The sequence below is a fragment of the Mesoplodon mirus genome (assembly GCF_964341445.2).
Source record: "Mesoplodon mirus genome assembly, chromosome: 4".
Lineage (NCBI taxonomy): Eukaryota > Metazoa > Chordata > Mammalia > Artiodactyla > Ziphiidae > Mesoplodon > Mesoplodon mirus.
This window is the reverse complement of record NC_138979.1, coordinates 153,666,059-153,688,046: the sequence shown is the minus strand read 5'-3', so window position 1 is coordinate 153,688,046 and position 21,988 is coordinate 153,666,059. Positions and strand designations below refer to the sequence as shown.

The 21,988-nt window shown below is 35.9% G+C and overlaps 1 protein-coding gene across 3 annotated transcripts in view; it reads right to left on the bottom strand.

Annotated features, from left to right (window-relative positions):
- Window positions 1-21,988, bottom strand: part of GPHN (gephyrin) — a 631,539-nt gene that overhangs the window by 240,595 nt on the left and 368,956 nt on the right. For all 3 annotated transcript variants that reach the window (XM_082617455.1, XM_082617456.1, XM_082617457.1), the window contains exons 6-8: window positions 12,622-12,688; window positions 6,462-6,734; window positions 5,031-5,138 (exon numbers count right to left, since the gene is read on the bottom strand). In XM_082617455.1, coding sequence (XP_082473581.1) covers window positions 5,031-5,138; window positions 6,462-6,734; window positions 12,622-12,688 — 448 coding nt within the window. The remainder of the gene's footprint in view (window positions 1-5,030; window positions 5,139-6,461; window positions 6,735-12,621; window positions 12,689-21,988) is intronic.

Sequence of the window (21,988 nt, the reverse complement as noted above, 5' to 3'; positions counted from 1 at the left end):
CAGTCATTAAGGAAAATGCAAATCAAAACCACAATGAGATACTTCATACTCACTCAATGGCTGTAATTTTTTTAAAAAGGAAAATAACAAATGTTGTTGAGTATGTAGAGAAACTGGAAACCTCATACATTTCTGTTAGGTATGTAAAATGGTGCAGCTCTGTGGAAAACAATTTGGTGGTTCCTCACAAAGTTAAACACAGAATTATTATATGACTCAACGGTTCTATCCTAGGTGTATATCCAAGAGAATCAAAAACTGGTGTTCAAACAAACGCTTGTACACAGATGTTGATAGCAGTGTTATTTTAAAAACCAAAAAGTGGAAACAATCTAAATGTCTATCAACTGATCAGTGGCTAAACAAAAGGCATTACATCTATACAACGGAATATTTTACAGCCATAAAATGGAGTACTGATGCCTGCTACAACACAGATGAACCTTGAAAACATGATGTGAAGTGAAAGAAGCTAGACAAAAAAAGCCACATATTGTATGATTCCACTCATATGTAATGTCCAGAGTAGGCAAATATATAACCAGTAAGTTGATAGGGGATGGGAGGTGGGGGTATGGGGAGTGACTACTTACTGGGTGTGGTATTTTTTGAGGGGTGATTAAATATTCTGGAATTAGAGGTGATGCTTGCACAATATTGTAAATGTACTAAAAGTCACTGAACTGTACACCTAAACATGTTGAATTTTATGTGACTTTTACTTCAATTATATATTTAAAAAGAAATCTTTCCCTAATCCAGCACAATGAAAATTTTGTCCTATATAAATCTGTGAAAGTTTTATAGTTTTGTCTTCATATTTAGGGCTCTAAAAAAGTTAGAACATTTTTTTTGGATACTGTATGGGATACGAGAATCAATTTCATTTTTTCATAAGGACTGCCTGTTGTCCCAGCATCATTTATTGAAAAAAGAACTTCACTAATCTGTAGTACAAACTCTGTCATATACCAAGTGTCCATATGTGTTGGCATTTTTTAGGCTTCTATTCTGTTCCATTGATCTAAGTGTTAATTCTTGCACCAATAATGCACTTTATATCATTTTAAGCCTTGGTATTTATAGAGCAGATCTTCTCACTCTGTTCTTTTTCTTATTCAAGAGTATGTTGGTTATTTTTGGTTCTTTGCATTTCCATTCTGTATAAATTTTAGAAGCAGCTTGTCAAGTTTCTCTCTCCCTCTCTTAATTAAATACATACACAAACACACACACACCACATACAAACTGTTAGGATTTTATTTACTATGCTTGTACAGAAAAGGATAATAGTTTTAAAGGAAACCCCTCTAATTTACTGAAAAGTATTTACTCCTGGGGTGTGTGTGAAAGCAAATGAGAATGAAATGAGAGGGTGGTTCAAGAGAATGTTAATCTTATTCATGTTTTTATTTTTTAATAAAAAGAATGTACTCATGTATTATTGTACAATAAAAAAATTTTAGTGATGAAAACTATGGGAGGAATTGTTTCAAAAATTAAGAAGTATCAATGTACTCAAGAGCCTGAGAGAAGTCAAAAAAATAAGCATAATGTCTTATATACGGTTGATAATTAATAATTGATTCTTTGATAATAAAGCAGCAGAAGCAGCCACCAACTTTGAGAATTACAAGCTCTCTTTGAGATAGAAGCAATGGAACAAAGTATTAACTCAGAAAAATAGTTTAAGCAGAAAGGATAGTTGTTTAGACTTGGTGATCTTTATTTTAATATAATAAGCAAGAGGAGAGAATAGGGGAAATGAGGAGATGAAAAAAGGTAAAAGTCTGAAAACTGCAATTCATTAATGTATATAAAGGAGTCAATAAGAGATGAATGAAAGGCTTGTTAAGTAGTGAGGTTCTAGAGCAAGCAGAATTTGCAGTGGGTAAGTCAGCACAAATAAGAAGGAGAAATGCCAAATAACTTCTAAAAGAAATAGCATTCCTACTTTTAGAGCACTAATCTGTATTCCTATTACCTTATGCAACTGAGAAGATAGGGAAGACAATTTATTTCAGTTGATCTCAAACCCTCTGAGGATATGCACTGTAATTTCAACTGTGAATTATTAAACAATAGAATTTTCCTCATAAGGGAAATTATAATTGGAATACATATTTTCTTAGGACCTGTACTGATTCTTTCTAGTTATGTAGCTATTCTGCCCAAAAGCTACTTAGACTAATTAGGCAAACACTTCCAAAAGAAGAAATGGAGAATTATATTATCAAAATTAGAATACAAATTCAAAGTATCATTTCCCTTTATAAACTCTGTCTTTTGAAATACCAGTAAGAATACCAATAAAGTAAACATACAACTTTGTATTTTGATGCTAGAGAAATTCTTTAGTGGGCATACATTTCCTCTTTGAATCACTATTTTTACCACTTAATTTTTTTTGTTTTGAAAAAATATTGCAACTTACAGAAAAGTTGCAAGACTAATACAACAGAAGATCTGTTATTTGGATTTAATTTGGGGTAGCTAGTGAGCAAATTTATAATAATTGAAGTGAGTCTCCCAAAACAGCCATGTATGAAGGAGTATGGCTTCCACGGCAAAAATTTGCCAGTCCCCATTGTAAGGCTTTTGCAGTCCTTGTCAGCCTGATGGTTAGCTCTATCGTATGAACCCTTTCCTGGTAACGTCTCTATTTAGAGACCTTTAAGGTAGGTTGCACTCTCTTAAAAATCCTACTATACATCCAATTGTGCAATATAGGATCTGAACTAATAATAAAAATAGATTACATATGAATGCCTAAATGCTTTGGATCCAGTCTCCCTGAAAAGACCTTTATACTTATTTAGTAATCACAGAGGGGCAAGATCTATTTTTCCTTTTTTCCTTCCGTGTGTCACACGCCCCTACTCTCTGTTCTCTTGAATCAGGTTTCTCACTCAAATATGAAACTTCAGGGATTCCTATTTGATATGTTTCAGTTATTATAAGGAAGTCTTTTCAGCTCTTTGATGAGACACTACATACTGAGAATTATTAGTTAAGATGCTTTTTGGTTGCAGACAACAGTTTACCCATCTCTATCGCTAATTAGCTTTTTCAAAGTAACGTATTGGCTCAGGTAACTGAAAAGTCAAGAGGCAGGTATAGTTCAACAGGGGCTGGAGTAAGTGGTTGAAAAATGTGACAGGACCGAGTACCTCTCTTTCTCTCCCATTTCTTAGGAATGCTTCTTTACAGTTGGCTCCATTATTGGCAGGCATTACTTTCATGGTTCCAAGATAGGAATTCTTTGAGTTTTATATTTCCTCATTCGTATTCAATAAGAAACAGAGAGTCTATGTTCCTGGTCATTCAAATAAAATCTAAGAGATGAGACCCACTTGCTCCTATTGACCTGAATTATGTGTTCCTTGAACTAAAAACTGTGGTTATGTGAAATAGATATGCTGATTATACTAAGCCACCTACCCTGGAGGATTAGTCAATCTCACCCAAACTATATGACTGGGAAATGTGGTGTAGTGTTAGAAAGAGGGATGGGAAATGGCTGCTGGAGAGGCAACTAACAAATATCCATTATGAGAAGCACTTCTCAAGCCTCTCTGTTTCCTGAAAAAGCAAGCTGATCAGTTTGGCAATAACCAGTATTCAGATCACTAGGAGCTAACTATTTTTTTTTTTTATTTTGTGGTACACGGGCCTCTCACTGTTGTGGCCTCTCCCGTTGTGGAGTACAGGCTCCAGACGTGCAGGCTCAGCGGCCATGACTCACGGGCCCAGCCGCTCCGCGGCATGTGGGTCTTCCCGGACAGGGGCACGAACCCGCGTCCCCTGCATCAGCAGGCGGACTCTCAACCACTGCGCCACCAGGGAAGCCTGGAGCTAACTACTGAAGAGTTATTCAAATCATTTTCTGTGTAATAATATGAAACTCAGAATATGATAACTTAAAAGCTTGGTTATGAATATGAAACTTCCAAATATTTTAGTTTGAAAACCAGGATAATTATTGTAGTTGCTGTGCTTGCTTTATAATATGAGAATACAAAAGACAGTTTGGTACATTTTGGAATGTTCATAATTTATAGCAAAGCTATAGCTGGAGAATTCAGTTGTCAACTGGAATTCATTAATAATTTTATTAATCAATATTTACATTTTCTACTTGGCCTTTGACTTAGCTAAGTTTGTTTCCAACCAGGCATGGCTTGTTGAATATAAGCATTAAAGTCATCATTTGGTAGTTTAGCTCCCAAGGGACGACTGATACTAGTTTTCCTCCCTGCATCCCCCTGAAATCCTGGGTGTTTTTTCTTCCTAAGGATTAAAAACAAAATTACACTTATTACTTATTTTTCTCCTTTTTCCTTCTCATTTTATATTCATATCAGGGACTGAGGTTTATTTTGCAGCCATGGTCTAAACTGTCACTGCTTATTCAGCTATACTTATCAGTTTAATCTTTCCTAGCCTGACACTTTTTACAAAGTATCATTCAGCCAATGACTGAAAGAAGTGATAAACACCCTTAAAAGTTTCTATATGAAGTCTTCTATATGAAGACTCAACTTTCTAAATGGTTGTAATGAGAACATAGAGAAAGAAAAGAAAAAAAGATGCAAAATCATAAGGAAAAAAAGCAAGATTAATACAAATTAAATATTATCTTGACCAATCTGTTTGGATATTAAAACTTAATGTGATCCTCTTAAGGGATTATCTTAATTAAGCTAGGCAATTTATTTTAAGGTATGTGATGAAATTACTAAAGAAAAAGATAACTTCTGAGCAATGAATTTCTTGAAAGTCATGTGATGAAAGTTCATTGCCACATACTACAAAATCTTAATGATGTTAGAGTACTTTAGGTATAGGAGAAACTCTATTAAATTCCTTGATGGAAGATACTCAGTGGCACTTACACTTCCACAAAAAAGCACTAGTGAAGGTCTTTCAGAATAAAACACATCTTCCGTCATATGCTATAGCCTACCTCCAAGGATAGGAGGTAGGCTGTATGCTTGCAAAATCATTAATGCAAAAGCCTCTTGTCTTACCGGTTCCTCTGCACTGCCTGTTGCATCATGGGAATAACTGATGAGACCAGGGATGGGCTGCTCACCGTGTGCCATGATAACAGCAGGACTGGTGTAGAATGGATGCTTCTAATGCACAACACATAACAACTATGAATACAGGAAAACATGAAACTATACAAGCAAAATGACTGGAAAGGAAAAAGGGTGAAAACAAATGGAACAATGGAATGTCAAAAATTTTCAAATGAAGAATGACAAAATTAGCTTAGATTTCAAATGGTACAAATTTTTTTTAAGACTGAAACTGATGGTACTTTTAACTCTTTTAATTAAGAGTAAAAGAAAGAGAACATACTATGATTTAATAATGTATTTCATCAATCATTTCCATAAAAACAAAACAAACCTCACGCAGAACTTAAATATTTACTAGCCTTAAGTAAGGACTTAATGTATCACTGAATTGATCTGGAGACAGAATAATCCTGTCTTCATTTAAAGAACCACCTACTTGTTGTCTGAATGGACACTTCCAAAGGATCTCTATGATCCTTTCCAATATATACATTGTCAAAAAATCATCTCATGCTATGCTCATAGTCAAAGTATCTGGATGAGCCATAAAACTTTAAAAATTACTTCATATAGTGATTAGATTTTCAATCTTTACACTCTCAATGAACAATCATTACTCCCAGAAGTGATATGCTACTGTCTGAAGATTTTAAAGTGTACAAGGTGGGTTATACTAGATATGGATAATAATATAAATCATGTTCTGTGACTTTAAGATGATAACTAAATTTACTGAAGTACTTCATGGTACTATATTTCCTCCGAGAATTGTTCAAAGAGAACTTGTAATACTTTGATGCTGTTTTAATAATATTTATTACTTTATTAAATTAAAAACACGAATATCTTACATCCATTTCTTCTCTTTATGACTGAAGTAATTTATGTCCAAATTTAATTTGTGTCCAGGTTTAACTGCTGAAAAGTCTTGTCTTTAAAAAAAATATTTATTAATCTTCCTCAGCTAATTTCTTGAACCACCTTAGGTATCTTACCTTCAGTTTGGTGCTCCTCTAAGAATTTGTGAATATTTGATGTTCTGAATACATGAACATTGTATATTTACTATGATCACAAAAATGACATCTTCAAAGAGTTCTTAAATGTCACATTGTTTATCATTGGAGCTATTACTTCAATAGATAACAGCAGAATTTTTAATGCCTCAGAACTCAGAACAAAACTTCAATGCTTTCAAGAACTCTACATAATGGAGGGAATACAGCTGTGGAGTGTTATGAATATCCCTGTTCTTTTTAAAGGATGCCCTGAAGTGGTATTTAACTTATGGAAGAATGGGATGGAAAGAGAGATGAAATCAATACATTTACCTGTGGGTCCTTTAGATCTCTGGGTCTCTCTCAGCAGGCTTACCTTGGCCGCAATGGCTGCTGCAGTTATATGTGATGAAGAACTATCTTCTGTTGAAGCAACACCACTATCTTTCTTCTCTTCTTCCTCTTCTTCACATTGAACCCCTTTGTCTTCTGTCTGTTTATGGGGGCTAGTTGTGGGAGGAGGGGAAAGAGGTGGTGGTGGGGAAGGTAAATCTTCAAGTTCATCATGCACTTCTTTTACTTTTACAATGGCATCACGTAAAAGGTCAATGGCATGAGGTAGGGCTGGCAGTATGAACTGAAAGCATTCCTGTATGCAAGAGGAAGAAAGAAAATGAAGATAAAGCATTTTTATAGGCATAATGGCAGCAATCAAATGTGTTTGTGATTTTGGATCACAAATTTTGGATTTATTTGTGATTTTCTCTCCATCTGTCTTAAGAATGAATCATATTTAATGTATTGTCTTTGCAATGCAAAATATGAAGAATGGTATATATTACAGTATTCTCCATAAGTTGAAGAACTACACTATATAAGCACACAGTACATTTTTTTTGTTTTAAGTAAAATTTCTATACAACTTTAGGGTTTAAGGATACATTATGAGAGAGCAGGTAAGAATTTTTACCTTTCTGGTTAGAGAAGGATACTAGAACTAACAAACCAATTGAGTACTGAACTATTTTATTCAGAGAGCTAAAGTTCTGACTACAATCATAAAGTATAGCTAGACAACATTGTTACAATATGTAAAAATAGGTATAAGTTTGTACAGCATAAAAGTCAATATAGTCTCTTGGTTTCTTTTTTTTTAGGGGGCAGTGAAGGAAAGTACAGCATTTATTGCAGGGTGCCAAGCAAGGAGAACAGGCAGCTAATGCTCAAAATATATCCATTATTACCTTTATTGTATCACGAAAAGAAAATAGGTGAGAATTTAAAAATCAGAATATAAGGCCAGATATGTTTGGGGAATATGTTTGAGCAGAGATCTTTCTCTTTTACATTTAAAGTAACTTACCTTAAAATCTAATATGTAAAGAAATATCTTACAATTTATGGACTACCTGGAAAGTATCTAATCTTTTAACCTACTGGGAAAAAATTGTATAGTGAAGAATTTAACTTTAATCAAAGAGAGGTCTGGCCTTTACTCTCAGCTTTTGGGAGGTGATCTCTAGTTCCTTGTTATGTCATGCCTGATAAGAGTGTCTCTGTTTGCCTGGGGGCTTTGGCCACTGAACAGTCTAACAATGTGGTTTACTATGAGGGCTTTGGGAAACACAGTATCAGTTTTGCCTCTGGAAAGAACTAGGAACGGCTGACTAAAGGTCAACCATGTGGGCAATATGTGATCAAGTCCTAATAAAAACTCTGAACACCAAAGGCAAAGGAGAATGTACATAGTTACCAATACTCTGTGTATACTGTCTTATATTGTGGCTAAGAGGAGGTGATGCTTCCATGATTCCCTGGAAGAGGATGACCAGAAGTTCCCTGTTTGGTACCTCTCTTAGACTCTGCCATATGTGCTTCCTTCCTTGGCTGATTTCAACCTCTATTATTTCCCTGTAATACAACATACCCATAAGTATAACAGCTTTCAGTGAGTTCTGTGAGTCCTAGTGAATTATTAAAAGTGAGGGTGATTTTAGAAATCCCCTCAATTGCAGTTGGTGTCAGAAATGAGGGCAGTCTTATGGAGTGCTCCAACTTTGTAGCTGGCTAACTTCTGCAGTTGGTCAAAACTCCTTACAGTTGGTGTTAAGAAGTGGGATTTGATAGAAAGACCCTGACTCACTGAAACTTGTGATCTGGGAAGAGGAAGGAAAAGAGGGTGGGGGATAATGAATCTTTAGAGCCTAGATGAACACAGGGTCACCCACAGTATGGAACTGCAGCTGTACTGTAATTAGTTACTGGAGATAAAATTAGCAATGAAGTTTTAAAATGAAAGATCTAACTCCTAAGAAGTTACGTCAAAGCACAAGAAATACAAAATGATAAAAAACAAAGTAAACACACAATTTCTTGGTTAATGGTATCTGTACTAGCTAAAACAAAAGTAATGGAGAATGTTGGGATGGATCCTGAGGCTGGGCCAAGTTTGGATTCTGAATGGTCTGACATATAGCTGCTAGCCTCAGAGCTGCTTCCCAAGGAAAAATTTATGTTGAAACAATAAACAGTAAATAAAGTTGGACTGATTCATAAGAAAATGGGGAAAAAGAAATAAGAGATTCAAGGGACTTGTCCTAGCAGGGTAGAAATATTTAAATGGTTATTAAGCAATGTATGAAAAAAGTGAGCACTGATGGGGACAAAACAGAGGTCTTAAAGAAGCACTGCTGTGGGCTGAATAGACAGACTGGAGACCCTGATGGTCTCCTAACATTAAGGGGTCCTAAATAAATCTCTATTTACCCTGGTTTGGAGGAATTAAAAAAGCTAGCAAGCAAAGAAACCTTACCTTGAATCACCTTAAGTGATGGACCCATAATCTAATCAATATAAGGTCTGACAAAAGGGTCTGGATCCCTTGACCCAATCCAGGCCTTAGAACTCCAAGGCCATATGCACACAAATGGCTAAAATCATCAGGAGACAGAGAAGAGACTTTTCTGGGACTCCTTGACATGGGAGCTTCATGTACTGTGATTCTACAACCTGTTGAAATCCTAATGGGGGAGGGGGTACAGTTAGAATGGGAAGATATAGGAATGCAATAGTTGATGGGATTAAGGTGAATGTTTGGATAAGAATCAGAATGTTTGGAAAGTGAATTTTATGTGAAGTGGTGAATCTTCTTTACCTGAATGTATTATGGGCATGGATGTTGTGTCTGATTGGAGAATTCGTCCCCTACCTCATATTGTAAAACAGCAGGCATGTAAATCCACTCTTCCACCAATATAACTGGACATGCTAAATGGGCCCACACAGTTCATTAATTTGCTGTACAAAAGCCCTGTGTGGAGTGCAGACTGGGCTTATAGCAAAAACTTGTAAGTGCCACCCAACAACAACTGCTGGGATTTTGGACCAGAAAATTTCCATTTGAGAGACAATTACTACTTGCTATTTGACTTTAACTGAGACTGCCCTTATGACTAAAGGACACAAAATAATCCTAAAACCTGAAATATCCAAAAGGTCTTGGGTAATTTCAGAGAAAAGCTCTAATGGGGACGGCAATGCCCAGGAGAGTTCCATAATAAAATGGAAATGTTGCATATAGAATCATGCTACCAGGAGAATGCAAGGAGGTACTCACGAGCAGGCAGCCTCTTTTCACCTAGGGCTGACTTCGGAACCACCTGAGGAGCTGCTGGATCCTATGGCCACTTGGGCCACTTGGGCGGTGCCCTATAAACAGCTTTCTATTGATCAACAAAGAGCTGCTTGGTTTATGGATGGCAATTCCAAGGTGAAGGGACAGCATCCTGTTTGGAAGGCCGCCACTCTGATTGAAGAAGGTAAAAACAAATCAGCTCGATGGGCTGAACTACATGTTTGCCCCTATGTTTGGGTTTTTACTGAGTCACGGGAAGTGTCCAAATGGCCTGGCCGTATGGTCAGGCAGATGGGCAATGGAAAACTGGTCTATTAAAGGAATATGGGACATGGCCCTGTGGAAATCACTCTGGGAACGTAAGGGGTATATTAAAGTAGATTACGTTAATGCCCACAAGAAGAACTCCCTTCTAGAACTGGAAGTTGATTGGTACTGGCGAGCAGATATCCTGGTGTACGTGCTTGACATGGCCACCTGGGTCCATGAAATGAGTGGACACTGGAGGTCTGTAGCAATGCAGAGATGGGCTGAATCTAGATATATTCCTCTTACACTCTGAGACACAAAATGCCAATAAGAACTGTTTTGTCTGCTAAAAAGAGAGACAGAGAGGCAGAGGGCTATGCAGCAAATTCCTCAGGGGAAAAGTCCTACACATAGCTGTCACGTTGGACTGATGCTTTTAGTCCCTGGAGGCTACAAATGGGTCCTAACAGGTATAGACACTTACTCTGGTATGAGCTTTGCTTATCCCAGAGTAGATGCAAATGTTCAATGTACTATAAAAGGACCAGAACAGAAGATATCGTATCAATGACCATGGAGGCACACTTCTTCAGACCAAGGAACACTTTCATCCTCAGAGCAATAATATGATAGAAAATTGAAACGGGCAATTGAAATATTTGTTGTCTAAAATGTGAGGAGATAAAGTCATGACGCTTTCATTAGTGTGTGATCACACTCAACAATAGGGAGGCTAAGTGAGAGTTCCTTCTAGACAGATTCCTCTACTTTTATGGGAAGAGGGGATGGCAAAGGATGCTTGTATAACTATACTTTTCTCTTTACGATTAATCTTTTTTGTTTTTCCCCACGTCACCTCAACTTTCTTCTTTTCTACCTGATGCAATGGTCCTAGGACCAGGGCTGCAACTGTGGGTGCCAGAAGCAGGGATGATTCTTAAGCCCAAACTGTAACTATACTTTTAAATCTTTATGTCAGAATTCCTAAGGGCCTGATGGTGTAGACTATGTCTTACTCCATCTGGTCAAATTGGGCTTGACAGTAAATGCAGTTATATTGCCTGGTGTTTCAGACTGCCTACTAGCTCGGTAACTATGTAACCTTAACCTTATCTTATATGAATGAAATGGACTGAGTGGGAAGTACTCGCTAAACTAGTATTACTGATGGCAATCTGGGCCAGCCCAGTGGCCAAACCAATGGTCTCATTCAAAGATGTTCAAAGGAAATGTCTGAGTATAAAGGGAGAGAAGGAGGAATGGCAGTTGAAGGTAAAGGAATGAGTAAATGCGTTATGCAACAAGGGAAATCCAGTATTACCTTGGTGTCTCAAAAGAAGCTTAGAACAAAGATGATATTGTTTCTTGGCTCAGCTGTAGCAGATGCCAGAAAGGGAAAAGCCATATGTTGCTGAGACTACTCCTGCTTTTGGAACCTAACAAGTCTGTAAAACTGAGGAACATTGCTCTGGGACATGTTTTGATCATATGATGTGATGACGACTAGGATAACTGTTAATGTCTGTGTAGGATTCCAGTAATGTGCCAGTATCTTTTGACTCTTATTTTTCAAGGTATATTTACTAATATACTATGATATGTTATAATACAGGCATTGTTAGTAAGATTATAATGCTGATATTGATGGTCATATATACTGGGAATTTGAATTAAAGCCTCCTCAATATGCAATACCAATGGGAAATGATTGGCCTGAGCAAGAGAGCTAATTTCTATGGTAAATAGCTCTGTGAGAATGTATCACAGGGTACAAATAATAGTAGATCAAGATGGAAATGAGTACAAAAATACGAAAATTTGTATAATGGCTTTAGAGGATGAACTACCTGTTTCTCTAAATCTACTCCTATCCCACTCTGGCTCCTCCAAATCTTAGGCATATTCACACTGCTACTGATGTTGTGTCTATAATATACATGCCATACTAAATACAGATGGCCAGCCATACAAATATGATTGTTTTGTTGCAAGAAAGCCTTGGCCAGAGGCCAGGGGGTAGCTTGTGTAATAAAGAATTAACCTTACCCAAAGAGAGTCTGGCCTTTGTCCTCAGTTACTGGGAAATGAAAGGAGGAGTGTCTTTGTTTGTCTGGAAACTCTGGCCATCAGACAGTCTAACAGTGTGATTTATGATGGGGGCTTTGGGAAATGTGGTATCAATTTTGCCTTTGGAAAGTGTTAGAGACTACAGATATATGGGCAGTATATGATGTGCCTCAATAAAAACTCCAGGTGCTAAGGGCTTAGAGCTTCCCTGATAAGGAATAATCCCTGTGTTGTTACACACTGATGCCCGGAGAGCAATGTGTTCATGATTCCACAGGGAGAAGATATTAGAAGCTCTCCATTTGGTACCTCTCCTTTATTCTGTCTTATGTACTCCTTCCCTTGGTTGATTTTAATCTGTATCCTTTCCCTGTAATAAACCATAACCACGAGTATACCACCTTTCAATGAGTTCTCTGAATCCATCTTGTGAATTACTGAAACTGAGGGTGGTTTTGGGAAGGCAATGAACTGCAATTGGTGTCAGAAGTGAGGGTAGTCTTGTGGAGTGCTCCAACTTTTTGTTTGGCTCTCACAGTGGCCAAAATTTCTTACACTAAACCATATAAATCTCAAGATAGCTTACCTGAGATCCTTTCTTGCTACCTGGCAAGTTAATTATAAGAGTTTTCCCTCTGATTCCACATACAGGCCTGAAAGGAAAGAGAAACCTGATGAATACTAAATTAGAATGATAGTTGGTTTAAATACATTCAACAACAAAGATCAATCATTGTACTTTATATGTGAGCAGCTGTTTTAGGAATAAAGTTGTTATAGCTAAAAATTCACCAATTGTTATACAAATTGGGCACTCACTCTGGCTGAGGTTTTTATAATAACGGTTAGTGCACGGGATTTGAAAAATGCACTGAACATGAAATCAGAATAAATTAGCCACTTTAAAGAAATACTGGCCAAATTATCTTCTTCCTCTTAACTTCAACTTTTTCATATCTCTTACAGTTCTAAGAAATCAATGAGATAGCATATTAAAAATGACTAGTATAGTAATATCTATGTTCAAAAGCCTAACACAAGGCACTCATGAGTTGAGTGAGATGTTTAAACCCTTGCTTCTCAGGAAGTCTATAAGTTTTAAAGTAAAACAGTTCTCTCATAAATCAACAGCAGTGGGGAGAGTTTAGAGAGCTCAGCTGTTAACTGATTCATTGATAAACAGTGTCAATTTAAAGTAGAAAGGTCTTTCAGAGATCAATGTAAATTTTCAGGCCACTTTTTTTTTTTTTTTTTTTTTTTTTGCAGTACACAGGCCTCTCACTGCTGTGGCCTCTCCCGCTGCAGAGCACAGGCTCCGGACGCGCAGGCCCAGCGGCCATGGCTCACGGGCCCAGCCACTCCGTGGCATGCGGTATCCTCCCGGACCGGGGCACGAACCCATGTCCCCTGCATCGGCAGGCGGACTCCTAACCACTGCACCACCAGGGAAGCCCTTTCAGGCCACTTTTAAACCAAGTGGTTAGATAAGAAACATAAACAGTGGAAAAGCATGGAAAACTGGAATAAAGAGTTGAAGGCCTATGGGCTTCCCTGGTGGCGCAGTGGTTGAGAATCTGCCTGCTAATGCAGGGGACACGGGTTCGAGCCCTGGTCTGGAAGGATCCCACATGCCGCAGAGCAACTGGGCCCGTGAGCCACAACTACTGAGCCTGCTCGTCTGGAGCCTGTGCTCCGCAACACAGGAGGCCGCGATAGTGAGAGGCCCACGCACCGCAATGAAGAGTGGCCCCCGCTTGCCACAACTAGAGAAAGCCCTCACACAGAAACGGAGATGCAACACAGCAAAAATAAATAAATAAATTAATAAACTCCTACCCCCAAACATCTTAAAAAAAAAAAAAAAAGAGTTGAAGGCCTATATTTCATGAGAGTTCAAATCACGCTCTTCCAATAATTGGCTGTGTTACTTTGACCTGGTAATGATATCATTTCCATCATTTGAAAACAAAAGGACTAGATTAGATTAGTCTATTTCTAAAATTTCACAACTTAGATTATAAGTCACATAAGAATCTTTTCCTAAAGCTTCTGATTGAGTTTCTTAACTACTTTAACTCTTTGAAATAACCTAAAATTGTCTTTTATTTTATTGTTTTTTTTGTCCTATTCACAAAGTGTTCATAGCTATTTAAAACTTTCCATGCGCTTTTCTTTTTAATTGAGATATAGTTGACAAATAACATTATATTAGTTTTAGGTATACAACATAATGATTTGATATGTGTACATTTTGTGAAATGATTATCACAATAAGTTAAGTTAATATCCATCACCACACACTGTACAATTTTTTTCTTGTGATGAAAACTCTTACAATCTACTCTCTTAGAAACTTTCAACTATACAATACAGTATTATTAACTATAATCAACATGCTGTATATTACGTCCCCAGGATTTATATGTGGAAATTTGTGCCTTTCAACCACCTTCACGCATTTTACCCACTAACCAACCCCTACCTCTGGCAACCACCAATCTGTTCTCTGTATCTGTGAGTTGATTATTTTTAGATTGCATAGGTAAGTGAGATCATATAGTATTTGTCTTTCTCTGACCTATTTCACTTAGCACAATGGACTCAAAGTCAATTCATGTTGTCACAAGTAGCAAGATTTTCTTATTTTTAAGACTGAATAATGTTCTATAGCATATATATACCTCATTTCCTTTATCCATTTATCCATCAATGGATAATTAGTTTGTTTCCATGTCCTGGCTATTGTAAATAACAATGCAGTGAAGATGGAGGTGCAGGTATCTTTTTGAGATAGGGATTCTTTTTGCTTTGGATAAATACCCAAAGGTCGAATTGCTGGATCATATGACAGTTCTATTTTTAATGTATTTAGGAACCTCCATACTGTCTTCCACAGTGGCTGCACTAACTTACACTGCCACCAACAGTGTATGAGGGTTCCCTTTTCTGCATCTCCTCTCCAACACTTGTTATTGTTTTCAATAATAGCTATTCTAATGGGTGTGAGGTGATATCTCATTGTGGTTTTGAGTTGCATTTCCTGAATTAGTGATGTTGAACAGCTTCTGATGTGCCTGTTGGCCATCTGTATATCTTCTTTGGAAAAATGTCTATTCAGATCCTCTGCCCATTTTTTAATTTAAAAAAATTGTTGAGTTGTTTATAATTTTGAATATTAACCACTTATGGATACATGATTTGCAAATATCTTCTGCCATTTGGTAGGGTTTCTTTTCATTTTGTTGATGGTTTCTTTTGCTGTGTAGAATTTTTTAGTTTGATGTAGTCCCATTTGTTTAATTTTGCTTTTGTTTCCTTTGCCTGAGGATACATATCCAGAAAGAGACTGCTAAGACTGATGTGAAAAGTATACTGCCTACGTTTTCTTCTAGGAGTTTTATGGTTTCTGGTTTTACATTCAAGTCTTTAATCCATTTTGAGTTAATTTTTGTGTATGGTGTAAGATAGGGCCTAGTTTCATTCTTTTGCTTGTGCTATCCAGTTTTCCCAACACAATTTATTGAAGAAACTGTCCTTTCTCCATTGTATGTTCTTTGCTCCTTTGTTGTAAATTAATTGTCCATGTATGTATGGGTTTATTTCTGGGCTCTCAATTGCGTTCCATTGATTTATGTCTGTTTTTCTGCCAATACCATGCTGTTTCGATTATTATAGTTTTGTAGTATAATTTGAAATCAGGGAGTGTAATACCTCCACTTTGATCATTTTTCTCAAGATTGCTTTGGCTATCCAGGGTCTTCTGCAGTTCTATACAAATTGTAGGATTTTTTGTTCTATTTCTATCAAAAATGTCATTGGTATTTTGATGGGGACTTCACTGAATCCGTAGGTTGCTTTAGGTAATGTGGGTATTTTAACAATGTTAATTTTTGTAACATGAGCATGGACTATCTTTCCATTTCTTTGTGTCTTATTCAATTTCTTTCAACAATGTCTTATAGTTTTCACTTCTTTGGGTTAATTTACTACGAGGTATTTTATTCTTTTTGTTGTGATTGTAAAAGGAAATGTTTCCTTAATTTCTCTTTATGCTAGTTCATTCTTAGTGTACAGAAATGCAACAGATTTTTGTATGCTGATTTTGTATCCTACAACTTTACTGCATTCATTTATTATTTCTAATAGTTTTTCTGTAGAATCGTTAGGGTTTTCTATATATAAAATCATGTTATCCACAAATAGTGACAGTTTTACTTCTTCCTTTCCAATCTGGATTTTTCTTACCTAATTGCTCTAGCTAGGACTTCAGTACTATGTTGAGTAAGAGTGGCAAAGTGGCAAGAGTAGGTATCCTTCTCTTGTTCCAAATCTTAGAGAAAAAATTTTCAGTTTTTCACCATTCAGTATGATGTTAGCTGTGGGTTTGTCACATATGGCTTTTATTATGTTGATGTATGCTCCTTCACTTTATTGAGTTTTTTTCTTTTTTAATCATAAATGGGTGTTGACTCTTGTCGTATGCTGTTTTTTGGGCATCTATTGATATAATCATGATTTTTGTCCTTCATTTTTGTTAATGTGTTGAATCATGTTGATTGATTTGTGGATACTGAACCATCCTGACATCCCTGGAATAAAGCCCATTTGATCATGGTGTATGAACCTTTTAATGTATTGCTGTATTCAGTTTGCTAATGTTTTGTTGAGAATTTTTACATCTATGTTTGTCAGACATACTGGCCTGTAATTTTATTTTTTGTGTGTTGTTCTTGTCTGGTTTTGGTATTAGGGTAATGTTGGCCTCATAAAAAGAGTTATGAAGTGTTCCTTTCTCTTCTAGTTTTTGGAAGTGCTTGAGAAGAATTGGTATTAAGTCTTTAAATAAGTTGTCTGGTCCTGGATGTGTTTCTTAGGAGGTTTTTGATTACTGTTTCCATCTCCCTACTAGTGACTGATCTATTCAGATTTTCTATTTCACGTGATTCAGTCTTGGAAGAATGTGTGATTCTAAGAATTGATCCAGTTCTTCTAGGTTGTCCAATTTGTTGAGGCATAGCTCTTCACAGTATTCTCTTATGATCCTTTGTATTTCTGTGATATTGGCTGTAATTTTTCCTTGTTTCTGATTTTATCTATCTACACGTTCTCTTTTTTCTTAGTGAGTCTAGCTAAAGGTTTGTCAATTTTGTTTATCTCTTTAAAGAACCAGTTTCATTGACTTTTTTTTCCATTGCATTTTTGAGTCTCTATTTCATTTATTTCTGCTCTGATTTTTATTTCCTTCCTTATATTGATTTTAGACTTTGTTCTTTTTCCCCCCAGTTCCTTTAGGTGTAATGTTAGACTGTTTATTTGAGATATTTCTTGTTTCTTAAGGTAGGCCTTATTGCTATAAACATTCCTCTAAGTACTGCTTTTGTTACATCTCATAGAATTTGATATGTTGCATTTTCATTTTATTTGTGTTCAAGTATTTTTTGATTTCTCCTTTTGATTTCTTCATTGACCCAATAGTTGTTCAGTAGCATGTTGTTTAGTCTCCACATATTTGTGATTTTTCCAGCTCTCTTCTTGTATTGATAGTTGATCATGCCATGGCGGTGGAAAAGATGCCTGATATGATTTCAATATTTAAATTCATTGTGACCTCTTTTGTGTTCCAACATATGGTATATTCTTGAAAATGTTCCATGTGCATTTAAGAAGAATATGTAGTCTGCTGCATTTGGATGAAATGATCTGTATAAATATCTTAAGTCCATTGTTTCACTTAAGGACTATGTTTCCTTTTTGACTTTATGTTTGAATGATATAGACATTTCTCTGTAAATTCTTCAATTTCTTTCATCAATGTTTTATAGTTTTCAGTGTACAGATCTTTCAATTTCTTAGTTAAATTTATTCCTAGGTATTTTATTCTTTTTGATGCAATTGTAAATGGGATTGTTTTCTTAATTTCTCTTCCTGATAATTTGTTATTAGTGCATAGAAATGTAACTGATTTTTATATATTGATTTTGTACTCTGAAACTTTACTAAATTTATTAGTTTTAACATTTTTTTTGTGTGAAGTCCGTAGAGTATACTACATATAATATCATGTCATCTGCAAAGAGAGACATTTTACTTCTTCCTTTCTGATTTGGGTGACTTCTTTCTTTTCCTTCTCTGATTGCTCTGGCTAGGACTTCCATTACTATCTTGGATAAAAGTGGCAAGAGTGGCTGTCCATGTCTGGTTCCTGATCTTAGAGGAAAAGTTTTCAGTTTTTCACCATTGAGTATGTTAGTTGTGGGCTTGTCACGTATGGCCTTTATTACATTGAGGTATGTTCCCTCTATACCCACTTTGTTGAGAATTCTCATCATGAATGGATGTTCAATTTTCTCAAAATTTTTTCTGCATCTATGGAGATGGATCATGTGATTTTTATCCATCATTTTATTACTGTGGTCTATCATACTCACTGATTTGTGGATGTTGGGGATTTTTCCATATCTTCTAGGCTGTCCAGTTTGTTGGTGTATAATTGTACAAAGCAGTCTCTTTGTACATAGTAGAATCTTTGTATTTTTGTGGTATCAGTTGTAACGTCTCCTCTTACATTTCTAATTTTATTTATTTGAGTCCTCTTTTTTCTTGATGAGTCTAGCTAAAGGCTTGTCTATCTTGTTTATCTTTTCAAAGAACCAGGCCTTCATTTCATTGATCATTTCTATTGTCTTTTTAGTCTCTATGTCATTTAAGAAAAATAATATATTTATTTATTTTTGGCTGTATTGGGTCTTCATTGCTGTGCGTGGGCTTTCTTTAGTTGCGGTGAGCGGGGGCTACTCTTCGTTGTGGTGTGCAGGCTTCTCATTGCAGTGGCTTCTCTTGTTGCAGAGCACGGGCCCTAGGCACACGGACTCAGTAGTTGTGGTGAGTGGGCTCAGCAGTTGAGGCTTGCGGGCTCTAGGGTACAGGCTCAGTAGTTGTGGTGCATGAGCTTACTTGCTCCAAGGGGTGTGGGATCCTCCTGGACCAGGAATCAAACCTGTGTCCCTTGCACTGGCAGGCAGATTCTTAACCACTGTGCTACCAGGAAGTCCCTATTTTTTTTTTTTTTTAATCTGGTCTTTGTTATTTCCTTCCTTCCACTACAGGCTTAGTTCTGTTTTATTTTTAAAAAATTCTTTGGAGTGTATCGTTAGGTTGTTTCTTTAAGCTCTTTCTTCTTTCTTAATGTAGGGATTGATTGCTCTGAATTTCCCTCTTAGAACTGCTTTTGCTGCATATTATAAGTTTTGGTATGTTGTATTTCCATTTTCATGTGTCTCAAGATATTTTTTGATTTCTCTTTTGACCCACTGGTTGTTTAGTAGCATTTTGTTGAATCTCCATATATTTGTGGATTTTTCAATTTTCTTCTTGTAATTGATTTCTAGTTTCATACTATTGTAGTCAGAAAAGATGATTGATATGATTTTAATCTTCTTAAAATTCAAGATTTGTATTGTGGCTTAACATGTGATCTATTCTGGAGAATGTTCTATGTGCATTTAAGAAGAATGAGTATTCTGTTGCTTTCCATCTGATCTGAAGTGTCATTTAAGTCCAGTGCTTCCTTACTGATTTTCTGTCTGGGTGATCTATCCACTGATGAAAGCGGAGTATTGAAATCTCCAATTATTGTATTTGCTGTCTATTTCTCACTTAAGGTATGTTAATACTTGCTTTATATACTTTATATTCATAGGTGCTCTATGTTGGGTGCGTAAATATTTACAAACATTATATCCTCTGGTTGGATTGATCCCTTTATTATTATACAGTGACCTTCGTCTCATACAGTCTTTTGCTTAAGTTTATTTTGCCTCATACAATTATAGCTATCCCAGCTTTCTTTTGTTTTTTATTTGCATGGAATATCTTTTTCCATCCTTTTACTTTCAATGTGTATGTATTCTTATGTGAGAAGTTAGTCAAGCAGCATATAGTGGGGTGCTTTTTTAAAAAAAATTCATTCAGCTACTGTATATTTTGATTGCAGAATTTATTCATTTACATTTAAAGTAATTATTGATAAGTATGGATTTATTGCCATTTTGTTAACTATTTTCTTGCTGTTTCATAATTCCTTTGTTACTTTCTTCTTCTCTTGCTCCCTTCCTTTGTGATTTGATGATTATTTTGGTAGTAGTATGCTTAGATTCCTTTTTGTTTATCTTTTGTGTATCTACCATAGGTTTTTACTATGTGGTTACCATTAAGCTTATGTAAAACATCTTTTATTTATAAGTCTATTTTAAGTTGATAACTTTTATTTATGTCTATTTTAAGTTGATAACAACTTAAATTCAAACACATTCTAAAGCTCTATATTTTTACTCTTACTATGTTTAATGCTTTTGATGTTGCAATCTGCATCTTTTTGAGTATTCACTAAACAAATTATTGTAGTTATAGTTACTTTTACTACTTTAACCCTTCACACTAGATAAGTGGTCAATCCACCTCCATTACAAGAGTAGATTATTCTAAATTGAATTATGTATTTATCTTTACCAGTGAGGTTTACATTTTCATATGCTTTCCTGTTAGCACTCTTTCATTTCAGCTTAAAGAAGTCCCTTTAACTTTTCTTGTAAGGCCAATCTAGTGGTGCTGAACTCTTTTAGCTTTTGCGTGACTGGAAATTCTTCACCTTTCCTTTAACCCTGAAGGACAACTTTCTTGGGTAAATTATTCTTGATAGACAATTTTTTCACTTCACCACTTTAAATACATCATGTCACTCCCTTCTGGCCTGCAAAGTTTCTGCTAAAGAATCTACTGAAGGTATTATGGAAGTTTCCTTATATATAAAAAGTTGTTTTTCTTTCTTGCTTTTAAGATTCCCTCATTGTCTTTACAATTTTTGACAATGTAATTGCAGTATGTCTTTGTGTGGGTGGGTCTCTTTGGATTCATGTTTACTGAAACTCTCTGAGCTTCCTGGATCTGGATGTCTGTTTCCCAGGTTAGGGACATTTTCAGCCATTAATTATTCCTTTAAATAGGTTTCTGTCCCTTCCTCTTTTCTCTGGAATTCTTAGAAATGTTAATATTATTCTGCTTGATGTTGTCCTGTAAGTCCTGTAAGCTATCTTCACTCTTTTTCTTTTTGTTCCTCTTTCTGGATGAGTTCCATTGCCCTGTCTTCAAGTTCCTCAATCCCTGCTTCTGCATTATCTAGTGCTGTTGAACCCCTGTACTGAAATTTTCAGTTCAGTTATTGTATTCTTCAGGTTTGTGACTTCTGTTTGGCACTTTCTTATATTCTCTTTGTTGAAATTCTTACTTTGTACATGCATTGTTCTCCTGACCTTGGTGAGCACGTTTATGACCATTATTTTGAACTTTTTTTCAGGTAAACCATTTATCTCTGCTTCATTAAGGTCTTTTTTTGAGGTTTTCTCTTTTAGGTACAGATTGATACATGCCTCTGGGATCTTTGTAATTTTATGAAGCAAGTTCATTCTAACTGTGCTTATGTCATTTCTTTTTCTAAGTATAGTGGTCATAAATTTATCCTTACTTAGAATGATGTTGGGTCTACCTACATTTTTAATTTATCAAGTATGACAAAACGTGGAATATATTTTCCAAGAATATAACTATTTTCCAAGGATGTTTCCAAGAATGTTCCAAGTTATATTAACTCCCTCCACCACAAGGTTAGTGACAAGTTAAAATTCAGTCAATACTTTTAATTCCAACTTTTTGGTCATCAAGCCCAGGCCTGTTATGTCTCCAGTAATACTTCATCTGCTCTAGGTTGATACCCAAATAGCAGTGTTAATAAAGCTATGGGTATAAACTTCTACCAGTACTGTATGTACATAATAATTATAATACCTAGACCACTATTTCTGTATGTGTGTTATGTGTGTACGTGTGATATAATTAAAAGCCTTAGTATATAGCCATGAGAAATTATATCTGTTTTTTCCCCCTCAATCTCTTTGGCC